At 47.0% G+C, this 16,785-nt stretch overlaps 3 protein-coding genes across 4 annotated transcripts in view; 1 reads left to right on the top strand and 2 right to left on the bottom strand.

Annotated features, from left to right (window-relative positions):
- lgi3 (leucine-rich repeat LGI family, member 3) overlaps nucleotides 1-1,222 on the bottom strand; it is a 74,761-nt gene extending 73,539 nt beyond the window's left edge. Inside the window, exon 1 of the mRNA XM_068001401.1 lies at nucleotides 1,135-1,222. The gene's annotated coding sequence lies outside the window, so the exon portion shown is untranslated. The remainder of the gene's footprint in view (nucleotides 1-1,134) is intronic.
- A 1,091-nt stretch (nucleotides 1,223-2,313) lies between these two features.
- LOC137335894 (zinc finger protein ZFP2-like) lies at nucleotides 2,314-8,001 on the bottom strand. 2 transcript variants are annotated; one of them, XM_068001409.1, is made up of 2 exons: nucleotides 7,939-8,001; nucleotides 2,314-3,155 (listed from the first exon to the last, which is right to left on the bottom strand). In XM_068001409.1, the coding sequence occupies exon 2, from the start codon at nucleotides 3,134-3,136 to the stop codon at nucleotides 2,330-2,332; it is 807 nt and encodes a 268-aa protein (XP_067857510.1). In that variant the 5' UTR covers nucleotides 3,137-3,155; nucleotides 7,939-8,001; the 3' UTR covers nucleotides 2,314-2,329. The 2 variants fall into 2 exon arrangements, with proteins under 2 accessions (XP_067857510.1, XP_067857509.1); XM_068001408.1 differs by having other exon boundaries at nucleotides 7,876-7,983.
- Nucleotides 8,002-9,725: 1,724 nt separating this feature from the next.
- Nucleotides 9,726-13,337, top strand: LOC137335893 (zinc finger protein ZFP2-like). Its single transcript, XM_068001407.1, has 2 exons — nucleotides 9,726-9,995; nucleotides 11,053-13,337. Exon 2 carries the CDS (start codon nucleotides 11,062-11,064, stop codon nucleotides 11,989-11,991), a length of 930 nt encoding a protein of 309 aa, XP_067857508.1. The 5' UTR covers nucleotides 9,726-9,995; nucleotides 11,053-11,061; the 3' UTR covers nucleotides 11,992-13,337.
- The last annotated feature ends 3,448 nt before the right edge of the window (nucleotides 13,338-16,785 follow it).

Raw genomic sequence — 16,785 nt, 5'->3', positions numbered from 1 at the left:
TCTTTACTCAAAGAGTGAGAAATGTTTGAACTCAGAACAGGAGTAGGTCATTCAGCTCCTCGAGCCTGTTCCCCCATTCAATTAGATCATGGCTGATCTGTACCTCAACTCCATTTACCTGCATTTGCTCCATATCCCCTTGATACCCTTACCTAACAATACTGCATAGTGCAATGGTCACATTTATACAGTAACTGGGCCAAATCTTGCTGGAGTGGGCCGTCTCGCGGCATATGCTGTCAGTTAGACATTTTCCTGCATGATCCAGGTTGAAACTTTTTTGCTCTTTATCTTACTGGAAGTGCGAGCTGCTAACGGCACGGCGAGGGCAATGAGACATCTGGGACCTTATGAACGACGGGACCAACAGTCTACCTCCTTAAACAATCAGATTTAAGGACAGAGAAAGAAACAGAGGAACGACAGAGAAGGAAATCGGGTGAATTAGAGTCAAATCAGGTACAGAAAGAAAAATAACGAGAAAGAAAAATTGGATTAAGAGAGAGAAAAAAGATCAGAAAGGAAAGATAAGAATTTTTTTTTAAATTGTCATTTTGAAAATCTCTAAGAATTTACTACTTTACAGGAATGAGATTGAACAGTTCACATTGGTCCCTTTCTGGGCCAGGGAGGTTGATTGGCATTGCCATAATGATTATCACGTCATTGAAAAGGTATATACACTGTTCAGTTCCAGCCCTAACTTTTTGCCGTGAGTTTAATGAGCAATTAATGTGCAAATCCTGCAAGTTCTTCAAAATAATGGGGAGGCTAAGGGCGAGATGCCATTTAGACAAAGCAACCAGCAGAGCAGCGTAAAGCAACCAGCAGAGCAGCGTAAAGCAACCAGCAGAGCAGCGTAAAGCAACCAGCAGAGCAGCGTAAAGCAACCAGCAGAGCAGCGTAAAGCAACCAGCAGAGCAGCGTAAAGCAACCAGCAAGTTCTGGAGCTTGGCAATAGATGGCGTTTCTCCTCATCGCTTGAACTTGCTGGCCGATTTGCGAATTCATAACAGTGTGCATCATTAACATGTCGTTATTATTCCAGCAAGAGATTAATCTTTAATTCCTGGAGACTCCAGGACAATCCTGGAGGATTGGCAACCCCATATTACTTTCCGTAAGAGGATTTACCTGAAATAGCCCAGGAAATCCCAGTCTGGCTCCCAAGGTGTCTGAATAGTTGAGTTTGGTCCATGTTACCCGGTGGACAAACGTAGCAACCGCATTACACCAGGAATATCAGCAGCTGTAAAGAGAAGAGCCGGTTAGCATTTTGAGTGAGGACCCTTTATTGAATAGCCATCTATGCATTGTGGAACAGGTATTTTTAGGTGAGTTTTTTTGTGCTTGGTGTGAGGGATGTTACCACTGGGGAGTGAAACAGTTTCTGGTTTCAGGTATCCACTATCAGCATGAAGCACTCCTGGGTCAGATACAACATGGTTGATGTAAAGGTGTCAGCCATGGCAGCACTCTCGCCTCTGAGTCAGAAGGTCATGGGTTCAAGGCTAAGGGCGTTGGCGGGGTCAGGGACGGGGTGCAATGGGGACAGGGGCAGGTGGTGACTCAAATCATCAACAGCTCCCTGGGACCACGCCGACCTGCTTGGCTCACTAACTGGGATTACTGTGTCTGCCACAGAGGGTTTACTTGTCCCTACTGCAGACGGGTCCTCCTGTAGTCAAGGGACCCTGTTTCGTTGCCACCCCCAAAGTGGATTGTCAACCAAGGAGTTTCTTGGTCTAATGATTCAGCTACTCACCTAACCAGCTCAGTCATTTGGGCGGCTCTGTAAGAATCTCGCATCTGAGCACCAACTGCTACAAGTGTTCATTTCTTTTCATCATCAGAAGACAAGCAAAGTTTTCTCCAATTCCAGGTCACTCAGCATTAATTAAATGATAACCAAGAGGCAGTTTCTTCACAGTAAGGGTAGTTCAAACGGCGTAGTCTTGCTTCAACACGCTGACAAAATTCAATGATTGATAAGTTAGCAGATTCTTTCTGAGCATAACAACCAACTGTAGATCAGCCTAAAAAGCAGAGCCAGTAAGTGGTGAGTTAGATCATATCAGCACAGACATCACAGTGCCTAGTACCTGTGGATCAAGGACAAAACCAGCCTTGGTTTTCTGCTGTTACTCACTACCTGAATACATCGTTTGAGGACATGGTGAGAGGCTGGGTAACGATCAGCTCCATTATTGAATAGACTGCATCTTCACTCAGCAAGAATGGTCACTTGGATGAGATAGAGGAGTGTGACTGATGACCTGTGGAACCATCTGCCTTAAGACAGAGCTGGGGAGAAAAATAAAAGATATTTTCAGACCCCAGTCACTTGGGGGGAAAGTGTCCGTGTATGGATGGTCAGATGGCGCAAAAGATGCCACGATTTAATAAAGGTCTTTTCACAGTCAGGACATCTGAAGAGTTTCTGCCCTGTATGAATGCGCTGATGTACCGTGAGAGATGATGAATTAATGAAAGCTTTCTCACAATCGCTGCACTTGTAAGGCTTCTCCCCTGTATGAACCCGCTGGTGACGCAGCAGGTGTGATGACTCGATAAAGGCCTTTTCACACTCAGAACACTTGAAAGGCTTCTCTCCGGTGTGAATGCGCTGGTGAACTGTGAGGGATGAGGACTGGGTGAAGGTTTGTCCGCATTCAGGGCACTTATAAGGCTTCTCCCCTGTATGAAGCCGCTGGTGGCATGAAAGTTGTGAAGATTGAACAAAGGCTTTCCCACAATCCAAACACTTATACGGTCTCACTCCTGTGTGGATGCGCTGGTGAACTGAAAGGTGTGAAGAGTTGCTGAAAGCTTTTGCACATTCGGAACATTTGAATGGTTTCTCTCCGGTGTGAACACGCTGGTGAAGTGTGAGAGACCACGAGTCAATAAAGGTCTTTGCACACTTGCAGCATTTGAACGGTTTCTCTCCGGTGTGGATTCGCTGATGAACTGTCAGGGACCAGGACTGAGTGAAGCTCTTCCCACAAAGGGTACACTTATACGGTCTCTCCCTGACCTGAATTCTGTAGTGATGTAAAATGCTGGGGGACTTGCTGAAATTTGATGTCTGTGGAGTTTGTCCTCGGTAATCTTCAGTTACACAGTCTTCATCCATGACTCTCTCACCCTTCCTTCTGTGAAGCAATCACAATAGACAAAGCATTCATGAGACGATTCATTTAGACAAAAGATTTTTCAGACTTCGTACTCCTAGTGCTACAGATATCGACCTCCCCCATACCCCAGGTGCTACAGATATTGGCCTCCCCCATACCCCAGGTGCTACAGATATCAGCCTCCCCCGTACCCCAGGTGCTACAGATATCAGCCTCCCCCGTACCCCAGGTGCTACAGATATCGGCCTCCCCATTGTATTCGCTAGCAGCTGCACAGCAAATTGCACGTGTATTTTCAGTGTAATTCACCTTAATATGCTGGACACTCAGAAGCTGTTTTAACTGAAATTTGCCACTGCACTCACAGGCTTCCCACTCTGAGACGCCAGTGTGTTTCCCATGAGCTGGAGTAAAACAGCCTGGAAATGAGCAGCTGTATGACAGCAAGGGAAATCTGTCATTATTGTACTATAGTAGCCTGTAGCTCATGATTGAAAAAAGTGTTCAACTCCATTGGTGCCACGCACTAAAATGTCTTTAACATTAAAAATGTATCAAAGTGCTTCCTACAGACACATGAAAATAAACACTGTGCCAGAAAAGGAGAAATTAGGAAGGGCGACCAAAAGTTTGGGTAACAAGATGGGTTTTGAGGGGACTATAAAGGAGAGAGAGAGATGGAAGAGTTTAGGGAGGGAATTTCAGACTGCAGGACCCAGGTGGAGAGTAGGAAAGAGAACAAGACGACCTCCACGGGGTTAAACACACTGTTTGTCAGAATGCAACCTTGTTGACTTCAGTCACAAGTTATAAATCTACAACGGTGCAAAGCCACTTCACAACACAAACTGTAGTATAACGAGCTTACCAAAATAACTCAAGTAAATCAGTTTGTACATAAACCAGTTTACTGTGAAGCAACCTGCTCATTAACAGATCTATACTCGCAGTGTATTTAACCTTCGAGCAGCTTGTGAATACACCAGCACATAAAACAGCATGGTTAAACTAAAAGATTACTGGCAGGTGGCCTGGGAAATCACTAGTGACACATAGAAAAAGCACTAGAAAGAACGGAGCCAAAAGTGCAGTTACTGTTATAATTTTTTTTAAATTATTCGTTCACGGGATGTGGGCGTCGCTGGCGAGGCCGGCATTTATTGCCCATCCCTAATTGCCCTTGAGAAGGTGGTGGTGAGCCGCCTTCTTGAACCGCTGCAGTCCGTGTGATGACGGTTCTCCCACAGTGCTGTTAGGAAGGGAGTTCCAGGATTTTGACCCGGCGACGATGAAGGAGCGGCGATATATTTCCAAGTCGGGATGGTGTGTGACTTGGAGGGGAACGTGCAGGTGGTGTTGTTCCCATGTACCTGCTGCTCTTGTCCTTCTAGGTGGTAGAGGTCGCGGGTTTGGGAGGTGCTGTCGAAGAAGCCTTGGCGAGTTGCTGCAGTGCATTCTGTGGATGGTGCACACTGCAGCCACAGTGCGCCGGTGGTGAAGGGAGTGAATGTTTAGGGTGGTGGATGGGGTGCCAATCAAGCGGGCTGCTTTATCTTGGATGGTGTCGAGCTTCTTGAGTGTTGTTGGAGCTGCACTCATCCAGGCAAGTGGAGAGTATTCCATCACACTCCTGACTTGTGCCTTGTAGATGGTGGAAAGGCTTTGGGGAGTCAGGAGGTGAGTCACTCGCCGCAGAATACCCAGCCTCTGACCTGCTCTCGTAGCCACAGTATTTATATGGCTGGTCCAGTTAAGTTTCTGGTCAATGGTGACCCCCAGGATGTTGATGGTGGGGGATTCGGCGATGGTAATGCCGTTGAATGTCAAGGGGAGGTGGTTAGACTCTCTCTTGTTGGAGATGGTCATTGCCTGGCACTTGTCTGGCGCGAATGTTACTTGCCACTTATGAGCCCAAGCCTGGATGTTGTCCAGGTCTTGCTGCATGTGGGCTCAGACTGCTTCATTATTTGAGGGGTTGCGAATGGAACTGAACACTGTGCAGTCATCAGCGAACATCCCCATTTCTGACCTTATGATGGAGGGAAGGTAATTGATGAAGCAGCTGAAGATGGTTGGGCCTCGGACACTGCCCTGAGGAACTCCTGCAGCAATGTCCTGGGGCTGAGATGATTGGCCTCCAACAACCACTACCATCTTCCTTTGTGCTAGGTATGACTCCAGCCACTGGAGAGTTTTCCCCCTGATTTACATTGACTTCAATTTTACTAGGGCTCCTTGGTGCCACACTCGGTCAAATGCTGCCTTGATGTCAAGGGCAGTCACTCTCACCTCACTTCTGGAATTCAGCTCTTTTGTCAATGTTTGGACCAGGGCTGTAATGAGGTCTGGAGCCGAGTGGTCCTGGCGGAACCCAAACTGAGCATCGGTGAGCAGGTTATTGGTGAGTAAGTGCCGCTTGATAGCACTGTCGACGACACCTTCCATCACTTTGCTGATGATTGAGAGTAGACTGATGGGGCGGTAATTGGCCGGATTGGATTTGTCCTGCTTTTTGTGGACAGGACATACCTGGGCAATTTTCCACATTGTCGGGTAGATGCCAGTGTTGTAGCTGTACTGGAACAGCTTGGCGAGAGGCGCAGCTAGTTCTGGAGCACAAGACTTCAGCACTACAGCTGGGATGTTGTCGGGGCCCATAGCCTTTGCTGTATCCAGTGCACTCAGCCGTTTCTTGATATCACGTGGAGTGAATCGAATTGGCCGAAGACTGGCTTCCGTGATGGTGGGGATATCGGGAGGAGGCCGAGATGGATCATCCACTCGGCACTTCTGGCTGAAGATGGTTGCAAATGCTTCAGCCTTGTCTTTTGCACTCACATGCTGGACTCCGCCATCATTGAGGATGGGGATGTTTGCAGAGCCTCCTCCTCCCGTTAGTTGTTTAATTGTCCACCACCATTCACGACTGGATGTGGCAGGACTGCAGAGCTTTGATCTGATCCGTTGGTTGTGGAATCGCTTAGCTCTGTCTATAGCATGTTGCTTCCACTGTTTAGCATGCATGTCGTCCTGAGTTGTAGCTTCACCAGGTTGGCACCTCATTTTTCGGTACGCCTGGTGCTGCTCCTGGCATGCTCTTCTACACTCCTCATTGAACCAGGGTTGATCCCCTGGCTTGTTGGTAATGGTAGAGTGAGGAATATGCCGGGCCATGAGGTTACAGATTGTGCTGGAATACAATTCTGCTGCTGCTGATGGCCCACAGCGCCTCATGGATGCCCAGTTTTGAGCTGCTAGATCTGTTCTGAATCTATCCCATTTAGCACGGTGGTCGTGCCACACAACACGTTGGATGGTGTCCTCAGTGCGAAGACGGGACTTCATCTCCACGAGGACTGTGCGGTGGTCACTCCTACCAATACTGTCATGGACAGATGCATTTGCGACAGGTAGATTGGTGAGGACGAGGTCAAGTAAGTTTTTCCCTCGTGTTGGTTCGCTCACCACCTGCCGCAGGCCCAGTCTAGCAGCTATGTCCTTCAGGACTCGGCCAGCTCGGTCAGTAGTGGTGCTACCGAGCCACTCTTGGTGATGGACATTGAAGTCCCCCACCCAGAGTACATTTTGTGCCCTTGCTACCCTCAGTGCTTCCTCCAAGTGGTGCTCAACGTGGAGGAGGACTGATTCATCAGCTGAGGGAGGACGGTAGGTGGTAATCAGCAGGAGGTTGCCTTGCCCATGTTTGACCTGATGCCATGAGATTTCATGGGGTCCAGAGTCAATGCTGAGGACTCCCAGGGCCACTCCCTCCTGACTGTATATCACTGTACCACCACCTCTGGTGGGTCTGTCCTGCCGGTGGGACAGGACATACCCAGGGATGGTGATGGAAGAGTCTGGGACGTTGGCTGAAAGGTATGATTCTGTGAGTATGGCTATGTCAGGCTGTTGCTTGACTAGTCTGTGGGACAGCTCTCCCAATTTTGGCACAAGTCCCCAGATGTTAGTAAGGAGGACCTTGCAGGGTCGACTGGGCTTGGTGTTTTGCCGTTGTCGTGTCCGGTGCCTAGTGGTCCGATGCCGGGTGGTCCGTCCGGTTTTATTCTTATTATGACTTTTCGTAGCGAGATTTTACAACTGAGTGGCTTGCTAGGCCATTTCAGAGGGCAATTAAGAATCAACCACATTGCTGTGGGTCTGGAGTCACATATAGGCCAGACCGGGTAAGGGCGGCAGGCTTCCTTCCCTAAAGGACATTAGTGAACCAGATGGGTTTTTACGACAATCCGGCAGTTTCATGGCCATCATTACTGATACTAGTATTTTAATTCCAGATTTATATTTAATTAATTGAATTTAATTAATTATTTGAATTTAAATTCGCCAGCTGCCGTGGCGGGATTTGAACTCATGATTCTGGATTTTAGTCCAGGTCTCTGGATTACTAGTCCAGTAACATAACCACTATGCTACCGTACCCATTAAATGTAGGAAACACAGCAGCCAAATCGCGCACAGCAAGATCCCACAAACAGCAATGAGATAAATGACCAGATAATGTGTGTGGGTGATGTTGGTTGAGGGATGAAGACCCTGAGGGGAGAGTGCTGCTCCTGGGCCAAGGGCTGCTCCTGGGCCAAGGGCTGCTCCTGGGCCAAGGCGCCCTGGTGAGGGAGCTCCCAGAGTGAGTGACCCCAGGTACAGGCCTGGAGCTGACCCCTGAGCCGGCTTCATGGGCAGGGCGGCCCCTAAACTCCAGCTCCCTGACCCCACTCACCGGGAGCCCGAGGTCTGTGAGGTGCCGACCGGCTGAAGGTCGATCCGATCACTCCGCTCTCACCAGTTAACGAGCAGCGGCCTCCTCACCGGCTCATGGCGTCGCCTCGCAACGGGCCGCGCATGCGCGTGCCCGCCGGTCTCGCCGCCAGGGCGCTTTCTTCGCCGCTATGAATTGTGGGGCTGGGAGCGGCCATGCGGAAGTGCTGAGAATTGCGCAGAAAGTCCAGCACAGAAACAGGCCATTCGGCCCGACTGGGCTGTGCCGGGGGTTACGCTCCACACGAGCCTCCCCCCACCTTTCTTCATCTAACCCCATCAGTTTATGTAAGAAACTCCGGAAAATCATAACGCAAATAAAAACAGAAACTGGTTCACAATCATTTTGAAAGGCAAGGTAGTTTAATCTTCGTCAAAACGTTTGGTCCACCCAAAATATTAATCAATGTTTCTGTTTCAGATGCTCCATATCAAGCATTTTCTGTTTTATTTCCAACGTTCTCAGCTTTTCTTTTTGCCTCCAACACAGCGACTAAAAAGTTAACATTTCAAACTGATCCTTGGTCAAAATTATCCAGAGCTGTAACCATTTTGCTTCTTTTCGATGTGATCATCTGCTGTGCATTTCCAGTTTTTATTTCAGAAAAATTCCACTGTGCACAGATCTTTTAATCTCAAATAGGATTCTATTATATTCGTCACAGCATGTTTATTTAGGTTTTAAATACAGAACTAAAGTCACTACACTATTTTAGATATTTATGCAATACTGAGCACATAGTGACAACTGGTTCACTAGAAACTCTCCGTGACTGGTGGGCATTGCAGGATATCGAATGCTTCATCAACTCTGATTTCACAATTATTGTGTAATGAGCTGATAGATTTCCACAAACAACAAGCAAAAATTAACAATGCTGAAAATCTGAAACAAAAACAAAAAATGGTGGCAACACACAAACAGGCCAGGCAGCATCGGTGGGGAGAACAGTTCGGTTGCGGAGCGTCAAAATGTTCATGTTTAGTTTGGTAGGCGGGCAGCGCCATTTCCCGTGAGGCAGGCTGGCTTCTGATTGCTTTGCTGCTGGTGGTTGTGCCTTCAACTGTCTAGGCCCAAAGCTCTGGAATTCCCTCCCTAAACCTCTCCACCTCTTTCTCCTCCTTTAAGATGCTGCTTAAAACTTATCTATTAAACCAAGCTGTTATTCACCTGCCCTAATGTCTCCTTCTTTGGCTTGGTGTATGTTAAAGGCGCTGTATCAATGCAAGTTGTTGTGCCAATTGTTATTATCCCACTCTGGAGGCTTGACCACAAATATCCAGGCTGACACTCCAGTGCAGTTCTGAGGGAGTGCTGCACTGTCGGAGGTGCCATATTTCGGATGCAACGTTAAACAGAGGGTCCGATTGTCCTCTCAGTTGGACGGAAAATACCCATGGCATTAGTTCAAAGAAGAGCAGGGGAGCTCTCCCCGGTGTCCTGGCCAATATTTATCCCTCAACCAACATCACTAAACAGATTATCTGGCCATTGCCACATTGCTGTTTGTGGGATCTTACTGTGCGCAAATTCACTGCTACGTCTTCGACATGACAACAGTGACTACACTTCAAAAAGTACTTCATAGAATCATAGAATCATAGAAGTTCACAACATTGAAACAGGCCCTTCGGCCCAACATGTCCATGTCGCCCAGTTTATACCACTAAGCTGGTCCCAATTGCCTGCACTTGGCCTTCATTGGCTGTAAAGCGCTTTGGGTCGTGAAAGGCGCTATATAAACGCAAGTCTTTCTCACTGGGGTTCCAGCTCCTTCATCACACGCAGGGGTTGTCGCCAGTCACGCATGCGCACATCACCAATTCCGTCAGCTATCAGCTGCGCATGTGCACACCGAAGGGCCGTTGTATTGTGGGAGATTAAAACAAAGTGTGGCGGGGCAGGATTGAGCGAGACGGAGACCGGAGACCGGAGACCGGACGCACGATCGACACATCAAGCCGGGAACTACATTTCAACACTCGGCCCCGTACCGCCACCCTCAGAGAGCGGCTGCTGCCAGACCCGAGCACCGCCCAGTGCAGGACCCGAACCGGCCTCCCGCGCCACCGCCACCCGCGGTGAGTGAGGGTACTGCAGCACCGCGCCCGCCAGCGCCTCCCCTCGGTTAGAGAGGGTACTGCAGCACCGCGCCCGCCAGCGCCTCCCCTCGGTGAGTGAGGGTACTGCAGCACCGTGCGGCCAGCTGCTCAGTTGGGGGAGTGGGTAACAGCAGAACAGCGTCACCTCCTGGTGAGTTAGCAACAGGACTGGAGGGAGTTGCCTTTCAAATTACCTTTAATTTCAAGGACTGAGCTCCAGATTTCACCTATTGGGTTTGTAGCCAGACCTCATTCTGAGATTAAACACCAAAACTCACCTCTCATAGAATCATAGAAAGGTTACAGCACGGAAGGAGGCCATTTGGCCCATTAAGTCCATGCCGGCTCTATGCAAGAGCAATCCAGCTTGTCCCACTCCCCCACCCTATCCCCGTAGCCCTGCAATTTTTTTCCCTTTAAATATTTATCCGATTCCCTTTTGAAGGCCATGATTGAATCTGCCTCCACCACCCCCTCGGGCAGTGCATTCCAGATCATAACTACTTGCTGAGTAAAAAAGTATTTCCTCATGTCGCCTTTGGTTCTTTTGCCAATCACCTTAAATCTATGTCCTCTGGTTCCTGACCCTTCCACCAATGGGAACAGTTTCTCTCTATCTACTCTGTCTAGAACATAAGAACATAAGAAATAGGAGCAGGAGTCGGCCAATCGGCCCTTCGAGCCTGCTCCACCATTCAATAAGATCATGGCTGATCTGATCCTAACCTCAAATCTAAATTCATGTCCAATTTCCTGCCCACTCCCCGTAACCCCTAATTCCCTAAGACCCTTCATGATTTTGAACACCTCTATCAAATCTCCTCGCAACCTTTACTGTTCCAAGGAGAACAACCCCAGCTTCTCCAGTCTATCCATGTAACTAAAGTCCCGCATCCCTGGAATCATTCTAGTAAATGTACAAAAGTAGTCTCTGTCCAATGATGGATTTACGAAGAGATGGGCTTGATTGCAGAGAGGCTAACTGATGAACAAAGGACTGACTGGGATATTCATTATTCGAATTATTATTTCACAGATTGAAGAGATGGAGAAACCGCGCACAGAGCAGAATTCAAACTCCTCCATCTGCCACATCTTGCCAAAGCCCCAAATTTGCATCAGGAAGAAATTGTACCGATGCTCATACTGCGAAAAGATATTCACCCAGGCCTCGTCTCTGACAGTACATGAGCGCAATCACACTGGGGAGAGGCCGTACAAGTGCGTTGATTGTGGAAAAAGCTTCACCCAGTCCTCCTCGCTCACAGTCCATCAGCGAATCCACACAGGAGAGAAACCTTACAAGTGCCTGGATTGCGGCAAGGCTTTTTCCACATCTTCCTACTTACTGAAACATCAGCGGATCCACACAGGCGAGAAGCCGTTCAGATGCTCGCACTGTCAGAAGACGTTCACTCATTCCTGGCATCTCACAGTCCACCAGCGAATTCACACGGGGGAGAAGCCTTATAAGTGCTCCGACTGTCAGAAGACCTTTTCCACCTCCTCAGACTGCTTGAAACACCAACGTAGTCACACGGAGGAGAGTCCCTTTAAATGCTCATATTGTGAAAAGACCTTTAAACAATCACGATGCCTCACCCTTCACCAACGCATCCACACGGGAGACAAACCCTTCAAGTGTTCCTATTGTAAGAATACTTTTACTGTTTTATCCTCTCTTACAGCCCATGAGCGCATTCATACAGGCGCAAGGCCTTTTAAGTGTTGCTATTGTGACAAGACATTCACTTATTCTCAATATCTGACTGTTCACCAGCGGATTCACACAGGGGAGAAGCCTTATAAGTGTCCTCACTGCGAAAAGACCTTTAACACCTCGTCAGATTCCTTTAAACATCAGCGTGTTCACACGAGGGACAAGCCGTACAGGTGTTCTCGGTGCGCAAAGTCCTTCACCCAGTCGTCAGCCCTCGCGGTCCATCAGCGCATGCATAACAAAGAGAAATCTTAGCACTCTTCATATTGGCAAAATGCACCGCCATGTGTGTTGTCATGGTAACAGTCTGTTCAGTCATTTTCTCTTATTGACCAGACCAGCGTGCAAAAGGAGATTCACACTAACGCCAATACACTTTAAAGCTGAGTGAATATACTCTTGTGTGATGCTCTTAATTCAACCCCTCAGATTACTTCAGTACTTCACCCCAGCCTTAGAACGCTCACAGCCCAAGTTTGGAAGGACACAGTCCAGAATTGTTCTGCTGGGTGCTTTTGACGGTTCAAGTGGACATGTGAACATTTCACGTACCCATCTTACACTGTACAGAAATCTTTATGCCAGTGAAACCCCATATGATCGGATTGTGCAAAGAACCCCATTCATTCATAGTCCTGTAAACATTGTTCCATGGAAACTGGAAAGAGCATTACAGCGATAATCACCCCTTGGAGCAGGGTGTAGGGTAAGATAGTCCTTCTGCTTTGGCCCAACAACTTTTTTAATGAGAAATCAAGGTGAAGGGCCAAAGCTCATCACCAATTTTAAAGCGCGTAGGGGAGAAGCTGATGTTAATCAGGGAGTGGTGATTAGGTTTTCAAATCCTGTAGATTGGAGGGAAGATTGAGGGAGGTGAGGAGTTCCACATTTCTAATGTCATGGGAAAATAAGAGTTGGGTAGTTGTAAGGATGCATGATTTCAAGGCAGTGGAGATTGAGATGAGGAAGAGTATACAGGGTGTCCTGTTAGAACCTTAGGATGAACAATTGGAAGGCATTCAGGGGAGATCTTGGTGTTTGGATTTAGGATTTATCCATCGATGAGATAGTGCCAAGAACAGCCCTTCCCAAACCTCTGGGCCCACAAAATTCAAACAGGACAAACCAGTGAGGGAATGCAAATAGAACTGGGGGCCCCACAGGGGTTATAACTGCATTCAATTCCACGCACCAGAGTTTGGACACCCTGGACACAGATGAAGTCAACCTGTTATTATAAAAGATGCAGCTCCTGATGGACAAGACAGTCCAAGAGAGTGTCCCAATGAGTCCATGACTCAGTATCTCAACACCCAGTGTACAGACGGAATCCAATTTCACATTCAACATCGCCCATAAATATAATTTCTAACCACCTGCATTTTAGCCACGTTGTAACTGATAGAGTGGAGCCAGGTGAATTAGAATTTAACAAACGTCAAATAAATGGACTAACAAAATACAAATACTCTATGGGCCTTAAATCATGAAAAGATGCAGCCTGTAATCTGAGCCCTAACCTGTATGAAGGGGTCAGATGTGTAAATTGGTCACATCGGCCACGCATTTATCGAAACACAATAAAGGCAGCGCAATGTTTATTTCCCTGTGTCTCCAATCATTATTTACATGGTACTGGCTGCCATCTCGCCTGGTTCTCCCGGGCTAACATTCCAATATCTGGCTTGACGAGGTTTCTTGGCCCTTATTCCCAAACAGTTATCCAGTCAGACTGGTGTTGATTGGCCAGTCAGGCTGGTGCTGCAACCCCCTGGGTGGTTTTATTCGTTGCTCGGTGCTACTGAACAGAGCTGGGATGTGGCTGGTTCCTTGTGCATGATGAAGGACTCCAGACCAGCACTTTGTCTTAGGCACCAGACGTGTTATGCTATAGTGACTGGTTTATCAGGAGCAGTGTTGGCCCCTTAAAAACTGAAAGTGGGGATATTGTCATTGACAATGGGGAAATGGCGGACATGTTGAACAATTACTTTGCGTCAGTATTTACAGTCGAAAAAGAGGATAGCGTGCCGGAAATCCCAAGAAAACTAATATTGAATCGGGGACAGGGACTCAATAAAATTAACATAAGTAAAGCAACAGTAACAAAGAAAATAATAGCACTAAAGAGTGACAAATCCCCAGGACCAGATGGTTTCCATCCCAGGGTTTTAAAGGAAGTAGGTGAGCACATTGCAGAGGCCCTAACTATAATCTTTCAAAGTTCTCTAGATTCAGGAACCGTCCCTCTGGATTGGAAAATTGCACATGTCACTCTGCTTTTTAAGAAAGGAGAGGGAAACCAGGGAATTATAGACCAGTTAGCCTAACATCTGTTGTGGGGAAAATGCTGGAGTCTATAATTAAGGATAGGGTGACTGAACACCTCGAGAATTTTCAGTTAATCAGAGAGAGCCAGCATGGATTTGTGAAAGGTAGGTCGTGCCTGACAAACCTGATTGAATTTTTTGAAGAGGTGACGAAAGTAGTGGACAGGGGAATGTCAATGGATGTTATTTATATGGACTTCCAGAAGGCAATTGATAAAGTTCCACATAAGAGACTGTTAGCTAAGATAGAAGCCCATGGAATCGAGGGAAAAGTACGGACTTGGTTGGGAAGTTGGCTGAGCGAAAGGCGACAGAGAGCAGGGATAATGGGTAGGTACTCACATTGGCAGGATGTGACTAGTGGAGTCCCGCAGGGATCTGTCTTGGGGCCTCAATTATTCACAATATTTATTAACAACTTAGATGAAGGCATAGAAAGTCTCATATCTAAGTTTGCCGATGACACAAAGATTGGTGGCATTGTAGGCAGTGTAGATGAAAACATGAAATTACAAAGCGATATTGATAGATTAGGTGAATGGGCAAAACTGTGGCAAATGGAATTCAATGTAGACAAATGTGAGGTCATCCACTTTGGATCAAAAAAGGAGAGAACAGGGTACTTTCTAAATGGTAAAAAGTTAAAAATAGTCGATATCCAAAGGGACTTAGGGGTTCAGGTACATAGATCATTGAAGTGTCATGAACAGGTGCAGAAAATAATCAATAAGGCTAATGGAATGCTGGCCTTTATATCCAGAGGACTGGAGTACAAGGGGGCAGAAGTTATGCTGCAGCTATACAAAACCCTGGTTAGACCGCACCTGGAGTACTGTGAGCAGTTCTGGGCACCGCACCTTCGGAAGGACATATTGGCCTTGGAGGGAGTGCAGTGTAGGTTTACTAGAGTGATACCCGGACTTAGGAACATAGGGACAGGAGTAGGCCATTCAGCCCCTCGTGCCTGCTCTGCCATTTGATAAGATCATGGCTGATCTGTGATCTAACTCCATATACCTGCCTGTGGCCCATATTCCTTAACCGTCACCACACGGACTGCAGCGGTTCAAGAAGGCGGCTCACCACCACCTTCTCGAGGGCAATTAGGGATGGGCAATAAATGCCGGCCTTGCCAGCAACGCCCACATCCCATGAACGAATAAAAAAAATTTTTAAAAAAATACCTTTGGTTGCCAAAAAGCTATCTATCTCAGATTTAAATTTAGCAATTGAGCTAGCATCAATTGCCGTTTGCGGAAGAGAGTTCCAAACTTCTACCACCCTTTGTGTGTAGAAATGTTTTCTAATCTCACTCCTGAAAGGTCTGGCTCTAATTTTTAGACTGTGCCCCCTGCTCCTAGAATCCTCAACCAGTGGAAATAGTTTCTCTCTATCCACCCTATCTGTTCCCCTTACTTCAAGGGTTAAGTTACGAGGAGAGATTACACAAATTGGGGTTGTATTCTCTAAAGTTTCGAAGGTTAAGGGGTGATCTGATTGAAGTTTATAAGATATTAAGGGGAATAGATAGGGTGGATAGAGAGAAACTATTTCCACTGGTTGGGGATTCTAGGAGTAGGGGGCACAGTCTAAAAATTAGAGCCAGACCTTTCAGGAGTGAGATTAGAAAACATTTCTACATACAAAGGGTGGTAGAAGTTTGGAACTCTCTTCCGCAAACGGCAATTGATACCAGCTCAATTGCTAAATTTAAATCTGAGATAGATAGCTTTTTGGCAACCAAAGGTATTAAGGGATATGGGCCAAAGGCGGGTATATGGAGTTAGATCACAGATCAGCCATGATCTTATTAAATGGCGGAGCAGGCACGAGGGGCTGAATGGCCTACTCCTGTTCCTATGTTCCTATTAAGTTTTCTTTAGTAACACTAGGTATTGTTGCAGAGAAACATTAAACTGAGACCTGTTGGTCAAAGGGGACTTTAAACATCCCATAGCACGACTCAAAAGGTGACGAGAGCTCTCTGATATTCTAACCAGCATTCCTCCCTCAACCATCACCCAAAAACAGATTAACATCTCTCACTGTTGTATGTAGAGTCCTGCCGTGTTCACTTACATACTGCACAATTTAATATGTATGTGTGTATGTGTGTGTGTGTGTGTGAAGAGCTTAGGGAGGCTTTTGAAACACGGAAGGTGATATGTGAATGCATGTTCCTGTCAGTATAATAAATCCTTCTTGTTCCTATTACCTCAGCTTGAGTTCCAAAGTTCATTTTGCTGTTGTTAAACCTAAAAAACGGTATCTCTTTTCAAAGTGTTAGTTCTTCCTATGAATGGCTTTGCTAGGTTTTCATGCTGCCAGTCCTATTCCATCATCAGATAGGACAAACAGGAACTCTTGACAATCAATGTGAATGACCAGTATAGCTATCAATCATAAGAAAATCTTAGTGTTTTATTCTTCCAGCTCCCAAATATAGCAGGAACTCAAAAATAAAAGTTTGAGTGATCAAGAATCAGACTGGCCAATTACAGAGAATTACACTTTCATGGAACTAAGTCCTATCCCCAGAGCATGTCCATTGGACTGGACAGGTGGCAATGGAAGCTGCGCTCTGGAAGTTATCGTCCCCAGTGACACTGGCGCCCTCTGGGAGTTATCGTCCCCAGTGACACTGGCGCCCTCTGGGAGTTATCGTCCCCAGTGATACTGGCGCCCTCTGGGAGTTATTGTCCCCAGTGACACTGGCGCC

The sequence above is a fragment of the Heptranchias perlo genome, chromosome 20 (genome assembly GCF_035084215.1).
Source record: "Heptranchias perlo isolate sHepPer1 chromosome 20, sHepPer1.hap1, whole genome shotgun sequence".
In the NCBI taxonomy this organism is placed as follows: Eukaryota; Metazoa; Chordata; class Chondrichthyes; order Hexanchiformes; family Hexanchidae; genus Heptranchias; species Heptranchias perlo.
The sequence above is the reverse complement of the archived record's forward strand: the minus strand, read 5'-3'. Positions and strand labels throughout refer to the sequence as shown.